General features: G+C 40.2%; 1 protein-coding gene across 1 annotated transcript; it reads left to right on the forward strand.

The window, feature by feature from the left end:
* Positions 1–2,704: 2,704 nt before the first annotated feature.
* On the forward strand, positions 2,705–11,605 carry zgc:113276 (uncharacterized protein LOC553748 homolog). The gene is made up of 10 exons (XM_039608830.1): positions 2,705–2,805; positions 3,089–3,299; positions 3,952–4,154; positions 4,238–4,453; positions 8,228–8,642; positions 8,887–9,008; positions 9,104–9,343; positions 9,895–10,056; positions 10,245–10,334; positions 10,427–11,605. Exons 1-10 carry the CDS (start codon positions 2,788–2,790, stop codon positions 10,595–10,597), a joined length of 1,848 nt encoding a protein of 615 aa, XP_039464764.1. The 5' UTR covers positions 2,705–2,787; the 3' UTR covers positions 10,598–11,605.

Here is an 11,605-nt window from a genome sequence, read left to right on the forward strand (position 1 = left end):
TTTTCAGTGGGAGAAATATTGCATCACTCATCCAAGTGACTCCTTCAGTCTCATATAAGGCATGTAATTCTTTTATTTCGTTCTCTTTTTTGCCATGTTTTTCAAGTAACCTATATTTGACTGAAAATTCAGTTTTTGGTGTGCCCCCCGTTATTTTTAGTGGGTCCCATACGGCCACCCCTATGAAAAAATTCTGGAGGCACCCCTGGCTGTATAGTACGTATTTCATATTCTTGCTCAAAAAGGTCAACCTACCATGAGTTCAGACAAACAATGGTTTTTAAGTCTGCTTTAAGATTTTTGTGATGCCTCCATGCTACCAGCAGTCATGGCTACCCAACTGAGAGAGATAGATTTAAAGGAAGGTTTGTCATTTTAATGCACATCTGATTACTATCTTATTATAAGAAAAGAAGTCAGCACAAATCTTTGAGCTTAAAATGTATATATAGATCTTTATATTATGACCTCCACACAGTGTCTTGCTTATCATTATTTGTATTGAATTACAGCGTTTTAGCCCACTTTAATGACATGAAACGTGATATAACGTCCTTACAATATGTGGTATTTAACATGTTCCAGCACCACCTAGGGGAGGACAACATGATTTATTAGTGAAGAGAAGAGAGGCTTTCTAGATATTTACTTTAAAGGATTGAATGCTGAACTTTTAATTAATGTAATGTTGTAATTTCCCACAAGGATCTTTGTTTTTGTGGATTATTGTTTGATTTATTATTTGAATAAATCGTAATGCTGTTACATTCTTTTAACGCTGCACATCATCATCAAGTGGGTGAAAGAAAGTATTTAGAATTGATATAAACTCATTTAAATTATGGTTTTAGAATATTTAATATATTTTTTTTATCCTTCTTTGGATCTTGATGTTGTTGATAAAGGGCAGTTTGCGTGTCTTTCCTTTTGCCTTCTAGAGACTCGATAACAAAACTAATGTTGTTTTTGGGTGTAATTATCCAAACGTTAGATCACACGTGTGATGTTTCTAATACCCACATAGCAAAACTGGTATGGCCCGGATCTGGCCCACACAATGTGCTTAGACATGGCCCACATACCTTTGGTGGCCCACACATGGGCCAGCACCAAACACAGTGGTGGTCCTGTGGTGGCCCAGAACAGTTTCGGCTCTGGCCCCAGATGTCAGCCTAATGTGTACCTTAATAAAGCCATGTAATAACAACATGTACCGGAACATAATAGTGCAAAAGTAACATGACGAAACTCTGTTCGGACAGTGAATGGACTGATTCTTACATAGCACTTTTCTACTCTGCCAGAGTACTCAACACAACATGCCACATTCACTTTCTCTAAACTGAGTGCTTCCTAACTACATTCATACACACGTGCAGATTAGAGGAGGGATCGAACCACTAACCTTCCGATAAGTAGGTGACCTGCTCTTCCTCCTGAGCTACAGCCACCTGGTAGTACACATGAGTAAACCCTCACTAGGTTTTGGATAAAGTGTACACTCACAAACCTGACAAACCCGCATTTGAAACGTTGGTTACCATAGCAGTATAGTATTGCAACATGGCTTTTGGGTCTTCTAACTAAAATAGGAAAATAGGAACAGAAATAGCGCCATCATTGCCAGACCTGGCCCACATCTAGTTGACATACACCCTGCCATGACACCAGTCAGTCAGAAGTGCCAGCTTGATGCCATATCTGTGCCAGACCTGTTTTCTATGAGCCTGGGCCACAGAAACCAAACCACAATCGAGCCAGATGTGGCATGCCATCACATAAACACTGCCATCTACACCAGGCCTAGCCCATATCTGGATGACATACCATTTATCATGCCAGCAGTGCCGGCTTGACACCAGATCCGGGCCAGACCTGCATGCTATGTGGGTAGTTAGTATTTTCTAATTGGTTGATCTGGACGTGCTTTGGTGGATGGGAGTGAATATATATTACTGTGTGTAAGCGATTGTGTGAACATTGCTTCATTGTAAAGATAACGGTCAGCCAGACCCAAACCTAGTACTTCAATAATAATGTGGTCAGTGAGAGTGTGTGGCAAGAAAGTTCTGGTGACTCATTGTGCAGACTGTCCTAATTATTTTTGTTAATTCACAGAAAATGTCTGTCTTTTTGTTTTCATTTATTGTTTTTCTCTAAACACAAAAAAAACTAAACAAATTTCTATAGGCAGCGAAAAAAGGAACTTTTTTGTCATTTAATTATTTATCTGTTACTTAATTACTTTGGTGCACTATAAATAGCATTGGGGGAGGTCTTCACCAATAAGAAAGTCTGTAAAAGTCATGAAAATCTTCTCCTTCACTTATTATTAGTCTTTGCTGGGGCAATTCTGGTCCCCGGACTTTATGTTTGATACGCCTGTTTTAAAGCCTCCAGAGAATATCAGCGCTGTCTTCATGGCTGCATAGAAGCCTGTGAAAACTTTTTCACATGACTGTATGACTGCAAACATATCAGCTATGCAGTGACTTTGATGTTTTGCTGCTGGGATGAGTTGTTACTAAATTTATACAAGCACACACACACACACACACACACACACACACACACACACACACAAACAAGCAAGCACACATTCTGCAGTTATTTCCAGCGTGCCCTGTGGAGCCACTGACATCCAGCTAAATCCGTAGATGTTCAGGTGGATTGAATTACATGAGAAGCCCACTCCACTGTGGCAACATTGGTAACAGTGGCACACGGTGGACCCTCAATCCAGTGTTCTGGCGAGATTTTCACCATCTCAGAAGCCAAAATAAGCTGATGAATAAATCCAACCAGGTACTGTAACATACTAAACATACAATGGAGACAATGTGCATGAAAGTGTGTGTCATACTCCTGAGAAAGTATGTAGCATTTTATCTGCTTAAATCCTGGCAAGAAGACAAGACAGCATAAGTCTCTATTTGCTTTTTCAGGTGAACTTTGGTCAAATTGTGTTGTTTGAAGTTTCATAAATGGCTTTTCAGAAACTCATTTTTACCTTCTCATGGTTGTCTTTCATAAAATGAGTAATATAAGCCTTGTACTGTTTGACATCATTACTGTATGTGTGTTTCAGATGGTGATACATGATGTGTTAATAATAGGAAGTGGCCCTCATGCCCTAACCCTGGCTAGCTTGCTATCTAGCAATGACTGGGACCCAAACTCAGACCTTAGACATGACTCGCTGCTCTCCACCTCCACCACCAAGTCTCAGCCAAGCACAGAAACATCCAGCAACAAGCCCAATACTAGCAAGATGAAGAGGAAGAAGAGGGTAACAGATGGTATAGTGTGCTTAGCTTTACTTTCTCAAAACTGGGAAGATGTTATGATCGTTGCTGAGGATCTCAGTGTTCACAGGAAAAACGTTTTCTGGCAGTTAACCAAACTGTCCAGGCAAAATGAACTGAAAGCGGATCGTTTGAGTCATTGCTATGCAGAAATGCCGGACGTACCGTAGATCTCTTTATAAAGCGTGAGGGCATACACCTTATTTTAGCAAGCTCAGCATATTGTTTAGGCTGTTGGTCAAACAAAACAAGCAGACTGAAGAATATGAGTACTAAGAAACTGGGAGTTTTTCATAGTTTTGTACTATTTTGCCATCTAAACTACAAATTATAAAACTCAAAATTACCTTATTATGAATGAATAAAATCCAAGTATCCACATAAACTGAACCGAATCATGATTTTGTCTCACTAAGCAAAGAAATAATTTAGATTTTTTTTCTAATCATTTAGACTTTTTCTGGATAGTTTTTGAATGCACTGTTTAAAAAAAAGCCAGCTTTTGTAATTTCACCAATTTTTCAAACAGAACTGAGTTTCATATAAACACGATGATGAGACATATTTTTATATCCACTCATTCTATTTAAATAAGAATGAACAGATCTCTCTGTTCTCTTTGTTGACAAATGAAAATGCTCTGCAGGCCAGGCGATGGCGCTGCAACAAGCAATAACTTTGCAGCAAGCAAAGTCGGCCACATCGGAGAGGACAGTTTATGCCCCGCTCAGTCTCAGAGTGGTGGACACCTATGGAGAGTGGACTGCTCTGTGGGAGAGCCAGTTCACAGCTCTGAACATCGCTCATCTGCGCTCACACTCGCTGGTGCACACAGACCCTCTCAATAAGGTATAAACACAATCGACTTCCCCTACTGTGGAAATGAGGTACGAATAAGAACGGTGTTAACATGTGAATATTTTTCCTGACAGAAAGCGCTGCAGGAATTTGCTTTAAGGTGCGAGCGCTCGGCAGAGCTTCATAGCCTCCCAGAGCAGGTTTATATTCTGGATGAAAATGCGTTCTTTAACGACATGAGGCTCGGCAAGAAAGAGAGGAAACGTCTAAACATCAACTCTGCGCTAAAAAAGAGTTTGTCCTTCAGTCTGCCAGGAGCCAAACTAAGTGTGGATTTCTTCAAGGAGCAGGTGAGAGCAGCTGTGCGTGTAAATAGCACGTGTGCTTGTCTTGTTTGAAGGTGCACTGCATTGATTGGTACACTTACTAAGCTTTGATTGTTGCTCTTTTAGCACCACACTTGTGTTACTGAATAGGAGAAGTTTGCCAAAGCAAGCAAAACAGAATATAAACTTTGAAACTTTAAATCCTAAAACGAGAAACTTCTTTTAGACAATGTGATTTCTTCTTTAACTGTTGCTGTTGGGGGGACATCAAAGTTTGGAACAGAGCTGTGGTTTAGGATTTTGTTTTTAGATTCAGATAGTTTAAGAGGTGGGATTTCTTGTCAGCTTCTTGACAGCTTTTATTTTTTGAAGATGTCTAGTTTTAGTTTAGCTTTTATTAGCTTCACAGTTAGTCTTTTTCATTTTTAATGTATGGAGGACATATGCCAGAGGCAAGATTTAAGAATGTAAGAAAACCAGCAAGCCAATACAATAGGAACATCAATATTTGAAAACAATTGACTCGTGGTCTTCCAGACATCCATCAAAGACTCATCAAACCAGGGGCGTTTTTTGGGGGTGCTATAAATCAAAGCACCCCCAGATTTTGACAATATTTGCTGTTTGTGTGACACACTACAAAAATATCAAAACCATACAGTACTTGGTTGAGACGTAATATTTTAACAACAAAAGTATAGCTACCCGCCTCCCCCTCCCTCCCAAAATGGTTTGTTCCAGCTCGCCTCTTTCTGCCAGAGCGAGACGCAGCGGAGCGGAGGGCCTGGCGTAAAACAGGACATGTTAGCTTTATTTAACCTTCAGTTACTCTTCATATAGTTAGGTGGGAATCAGACCATGTTTCTTTTTAGCTGAAAAACATTACACCCAGGTAACCTGCAGTGTTGAAAACATGTTTTCCGACGATGTTTGCTACCCTACAATTATTCTACTAATAATTATTAGGCAACTTCCTTTCCTTTGGCAAAATGGGTCAAAAGAAGGACTTGACAGGCTCAGAAAAGTCAAAAATAGTGAGATATCTTGCAGAGGGATGCAGCAGTCTTAAAATTGCAAAGCTTCTGAAGCGTGATCATCGAACAATCAAGCGTTTCATTCAAACTAGTCAACAGGGTCGCAAGAAGCGTGTGGAAAAACCAAGGTGCAAAATAACTGCCCATGAACTGAGAAAAGTCAATCGTGCAGCTGCCAAGATGCCACTTGCCACCAGTTTGGCCATATTTCAGAGCTGCAACATCACTGGAGTGCCCAAAAGCACAAGGTGTGCAATACTCAGAGACATGGCCAAGGTAAGAAAGGCTGAAAGACGACCACCACTGAACAAGACACACGAGCTGAAACGTCAAGACTGGGCCAAGAAATATCTCAAGACTGATTTTTCTAAGGTTTTATGGACTGATGAAATGAGAGTGAGTCTTGATGGGCCAGATGGATGGGCCCGTGGCTGGATTGGTAAAGGGCAGAGAGCTCCAGTCCGACTCAGACGCCAGCAAGGTGGAGGTGGAGTACTGGTTTGGGCTGGTATCATCAAAGATGAGCTTGTGGGGCCTTTTCGGGTTGAGGATGGAGTCAAACTCAACTCCCAGTCCTACTGCCAGTTTCTGGAAGACACCTTCTTCAAGCAGTGGTACAGGAAGAAGTCTGCATCCTTCAAAAAAAACATGATTTTCATGCAGGACAATGCTCCATCACACACGCGTCCAAGTACTCCACAGCGTGGCTGGCAAGAAAGGGTATAAAAGAAGAAAAACTAATGACATGGCCTCCTTGTTCACCTGATCTGAACCCCATTGAGAACCTGTGGTCCATCATCAAATGTGAGATTTACAAGGAGGGAAAACAGTACACCTCTCTGAACAGTGTCTGGGAGGCTGTGGTTGCTGCTGCACGCAATGTTGATGGTGAACAGATCAAAACACTGACAGAATCCATGGATGGCAGGCTTTTGAGTGTCCTTGCAAAGAAAGGTGGCTATATTGGTCGCTGATTTGTTTTTGTTTTGTTTTTGAATGTCAGAAATGTATATTTGTGAATGTGGAGATGTTATATTGGTTTCACTGGCAAAATAAATAATTGAAATGGGTATATATTTGTTTTTGTTAAGTTGCCTAATAATTATGCACAGTAATAGTCACCTGCACACACAGATATCCCCTAAAATAGCTAAAACTAAAAACAAACTAAAAACTACTTCCAAAAACATTCAGCTTTGATATTAATGAGTTTTTTGGGTTCATTGAGAACATGGTTGTTGTTCAATAATAAAATGATTCCTCAAAAATACAACTTGCCTAATAATTCTGCACTCCCTGTAAAATCAGCGATATTTGACCGTCCTGTTGCTCCCATTGACATTTATACAGCCTATTTAAAATCCTAAACATAAAGTTGTCCATAGCCTACTGTTGTTATTACTGTCCTGTTTGAAATGTAATGAGAGAAGCTGCTTATTTTGTCATATGTGCATGTGCCGATATTAAACCCAAGGTACTAACTAGCTAACTGAGTGGATGTCCATTAACCTTATAACTCCTGTTGTGTGTCTGTGTGTGTACAGAGAGACAGCCAGGTTCATAATGGATATAAGGACGTTTTTTTTCAACAAAAAAAAGGAGCCACATTCAGGTAAAAGTGTAAGATCAAATGATCCGTCAATCAAGAATAATGTTGGATCAGTGTTTCAATTTTTTGTGTTCTCCCTATATTAAAGCTGCTATACAGAATCTGCAAAACAAACTGGGTTGAAACATTTTTGACCCTCTTTAACAACAATTCAACATAACATTATCATTGATTGGGGAGATTAAAATTAATGATATATTTTTTATGTGGTTCAGCCACAACTCTACTAAAACCTCAGCCAATAATAGGTAGGTATATGTATTTTTTTTTATTCCAATCCCTTCTTCTTTTGCAGCATTTAAATAACCTTTATCAGATTTGATGGTTTTGTTACAGACTTTTCAAAAAAGTTTTTTGCTTTTCTTTCACAAATGTGGGGATTAAATTGTGTTAAAATGTACAAAACAGTGATGTCATGTTTTGTGACGAGGTCCCAGGCACAGAGAGACTTGATGAATTTAAGAATCTTATGATTTAATAAAGAAATTTGCAGACTTGCACAGAGAAGGGAAACATTTTGATGACTGATAACGGAGATGAAGAACAGATGACGAGGACAGGGAGGAACAGGGGTTTAAATGCACCAAGGAGACAGTCAGAGAGAACTCGGGACAAGTGGAGACATTTAAGGATGCAGGGACTGACAGAGACAGGGAAGAAGTCTCATCGTGACGAGTAAAGTTTATCTTGCCTGGCCGGGCAGCTCTCTGAGTGCTCAGCACCCCCAAAGCTCTGATCCTAGAATCGCCCCTGCATCAAACCTTATTCTTATAATTTAAGAAATAATCGAACTAATTTTATTTCCTCCATATTTTATTTCAGTTGGTTTTATAACTTCAGAAAATTATTTTAGTTAGTTTCAATGTTTGAATTGTTTTTAACAGTTGTAGTTTTTATTTTTTATTTTAGTCAACTAAAATGGGGTTTTTTTTCACACCTAGTTTTAGGTTTGAGTTTAGTTTTCACTATTAAAAAAAACTTTGCAACAATGTAACTAATGTTGCATGACATCTTCTGTTGTTTCGACAAACTCACCAAAACACCAACGCCAACACTAAATTGCTAACTGCTACCACTTATCCTGCCAAATTTAAGCAGCATGAGCACCAAACTTTGAGAATTGCTGTTTCCTCAGCTATTTCAGTTAAAACACAGGTGGAGAGATACAAGTTGGACAAAGTGCTGCTGAAGGGAACAGTGGAGCACATCACCCCTGTGAAGGAAGACGAGACAGAGATGAAGGACGAAAACTTGAAAGAGGAGGAGGAAAATCAGAGCGACGTCCTTAAAGTGTCCGATGCAAAGAGAAATGGGGCGGGGAAGAGAGCTAAATATTTTCAAGTCCAACTTGAAGATGGCACCATCCTAAGAGCCTACCAGGTCATCATGGCAACAGGTCCGACCCGTGCCCAGATGGCGAACATCCCATCGTGGGTGAAAAGCATTGGTGAAAGCTACCCAGAGGAGCGTTTACTGCATACAGTTCATCTCATGCATCATCTGCCGAATTCCAAGCAAAAACCTCGAGAAACAAATTGTGTGAGAGACAAAGATACTTTCGCTCCTCAAGGTATGTGAGATTTCTTCCAGACATTATTTGATTACATAAACATTAAAGCTTCAGTGCCCCAGCACCTTAAAGTAAAAATCCGCCTTGTGAGTTGTTTTGCATATTTCCCAGAATATTATAAGCTTTGCTTTCTGATAAATGTCTTTGCTTCTGCAGACTTCATTGGCCATTTGGCACCTATCCTCACACTTGCTCCTCCCTGTGCAAATACTGTGTGCTTGTGTGTTTCTGTCATTGTATGTAGTCTGTGAGCCCGGCCAGAGAGTAATGGTCATTGGTGGAGGTCTGACCAGCGCTCACGTCATCTCAATTGCACTGCAGCAAGGTGCCAGCCAAGTGACATGGGTTATGAGAAAACACCTCCAGGTTTAGAGACTGTGAAACAGCACGTGAACCAAAAATTAATAATAATTCTGTCCAACTCGAGTACACATTTTAGCTCGTGTTGTTTTCTTCCACAGCTGAAACAGTTTGACGTGGGTGACGTTGAGAGTTTGGTGGGTCGTTACTCTCACGTGGAGCACGGCATCAAGATGGATGGCCAAGCTTACCTACGGCAGTTCTACAATGAGAGGAGTCTCCACAAACGCCTGGCAATGATTCATCAGGCAAGGAAGGGAGGGGCCGTCACCCCGGAGGCCTACATCCAACTGCAGCCTTTCATAGTGAACGGACAGGTGGATGTGAAGACGTACTGTCAGGTTTGTATTCAGTGTAGAACAGGGGTGTCAAACTCAAATACACAGTGGGCCAAAATTCAAAACTGGGACAAAGTCGCGGGCTAACATTAATATTTATTGAAAAAAAAATCTTCCTCCAGATATAAGAATGAATCTTTTCTTATGGACTCAAACAAGTTTTGCTGAAAAACTGAATATGGAACAAGCAAAGCTTAATACTAGACGATATATATATTAGCTGTATAATACCAGTAGGCCAGCTCTAATAGTAATTTGGCATGGCTTCGCGGGCCAAATGTAATTAGGCTGTGGGCCAAATTTGGCCCGCGGGCCAGAGTTTGACACCTATGGTGTAGAAGGTCCCAAGAGTAAAATGAGATATGACCCACCAGGTAATGACAAACTCCTGAGTTGTACTACCTTTCCAGCATCCTAATGTGGACATGTCACCCATGTTTCAGTTGCACAATGCAATTACCTCACTGGCTTGACAATGTGTGCATTGTATGTCAAATAAGGCCTATAATGAACAGGGAGATGAAGAATCCGAACCTGAATCTCACACCGTCTAGGTGAGTGAAGCCAGCTGGTGCTACAGAAACCAGGTCTGGAGCCTTTCCCTCAGCACCGGGGAGCACTGGACTGGAGATAAGATTTGGATTGCCACCGGCTGCAAACTTGATGTGAAACAGGACCCATTACTTTCTGAAGTGATGAAGGAATTCCCAATTCAGGTGTGTTATGTAGAGAAATGTGTAGTGTTTGTGCATGTACAACACAGAAGTGTATTGTACATGCACAAAAGTTTTGGAAATTATTTGGATGATGAGGAATTTTTTTTATGTTTTCATGTAGTTTTTTCTGCAATCAGTCTCAGGATATAAAAATAGATTAATGATGACATGTGTTTTGTGTTCTTTAGGTGATAGACGGATGGCCGTGCATAATGGAAAGCTTACAGTGGACAGAAGAATGCCCGCTCTACCTGATGGGGCAGTACGCAGCTCTTCAGGTAAGTTTTACAAATTGTAGTTGAAGTGATTTTTTTTTTTTGTAGTTATATTCCAGGCTGTCCGTGCCTTTTCCCCCCAATTTCTCACATAGGTTGGACCTCATGCAGTAAACCTCGCTGGAGGGCAGGCTGCCAGCATGAGGATTGCCAAGGACATTATAGGCCGTCATCAGCAGAAGGGTGGGCAGGCTCTTGAACTAAGTGGACAAAAACCAAAAACTGAAGAATACATTCAACAGATGCGAGGTCTGTTGTGGCTGTAAAATGACCATTTAGCCTAAAAAAGTCAAAAATAGCTGTCAGTCATCTCTTCCTGGTTATCCTGGTCAAAGTGTACTTAGAGAATAATCAATGTGGACGACTGAATATATGATCAAGTGACTATTTGGGAACTTCAACAAATGTGGTTTTAATAAAACTTTAATTTTTATGGGTCAAACAGTATTTTATTCATGGGCCGTCAGACATACAGTCCCAATCAAAAGTTTAAGCCCACTAGAAAAATGGCAAAAAATCCAATTTTGCATGCTTGGACCTTAACAAGGTTTCAAGCAGAGCTTCAACATGCAACAAGAAGAAATGGGAGTTAGACAAAACATTTTTTGAGCATGCAATTTATTGAAAACAACAAACAGGCTGTTTTACAGCTGATCAAGAGTTTAGGACCACATGCCTTTAAAAAGCCAAATCTGTGCAAAAATGTAGATTTATTGTCATTTTCTGTCAGGTAGTCACACTGTGATGACGTTCTGATGGCAAAGGCAAAAACACGTTTCCTTTTTGAACGTCGTGGGGTTGTTGAACTGCATAAACGGGGTCTCTCGCAGCACGCCATCACTACTGAGATGGGACGCAGTAAGATAGTCATTTGGAATTTCTTAAATGATCCTGAGGATCATGGAACAAAATGTCAAGTGGAAGACCTAAAAAATTTCACCAGCACTGAGTGAAAAAATTGTTGTTTGTTTAATAAATAATTTTGATCAACAAACTTTCTATGTTTAAAGATGCCCCATGGCGTGGTCTTTCTTTACTTGTGACTTCTTGATGTTGGTAAATACAATAAGTGAAAAATATATAATATACTTAATAATGTACAACACATTATGCTTCTGCTCTGAGGTCCTGCCTCCATGTACTTATGCAATTAATCACAGGACAGCTGGACAGGTGTGTTTATAAATAATATTAAATTAGGCCAATTTTCTTATCCATATTTTTGACCTGAGGGTAGAATTGATTGTGAACCGGAAAAGGAAAATGCTTATGAA

The sequence above is a fragment of the Oreochromis aureus genome, linkage group 1 (assembly GCF_013358895.1).
Source record: "Oreochromis aureus strain Israel breed Guangdong linkage group 1, ZZ_aureus, whole genome shotgun sequence".
Lineage (NCBI taxonomy): Eukaryota > Metazoa > Chordata > Actinopteri > Cichliformes > Cichlidae > Oreochromis > Oreochromis aureus.

Excerpts from the sequence above, each read along its gene's own strand:
- zgc:113276 (XM_039608830.1), top strand. Across the intron at positions 4,454-8,227 it reads TGGATTTCTTCAAGGAGCAG|GTGGAGAGATACAAGTTGGA; the intron begins GTGAGAGCAGCT and ends GTTAAAACACAG. Across the intron at positions 10,057-10,244 it reads TGAAGGAATTCCCAATTCAG|GTGATAGACGGATGGCCGTG; the intron begins GTGTGTTATGTA and ends TGTGTTCTTTAG.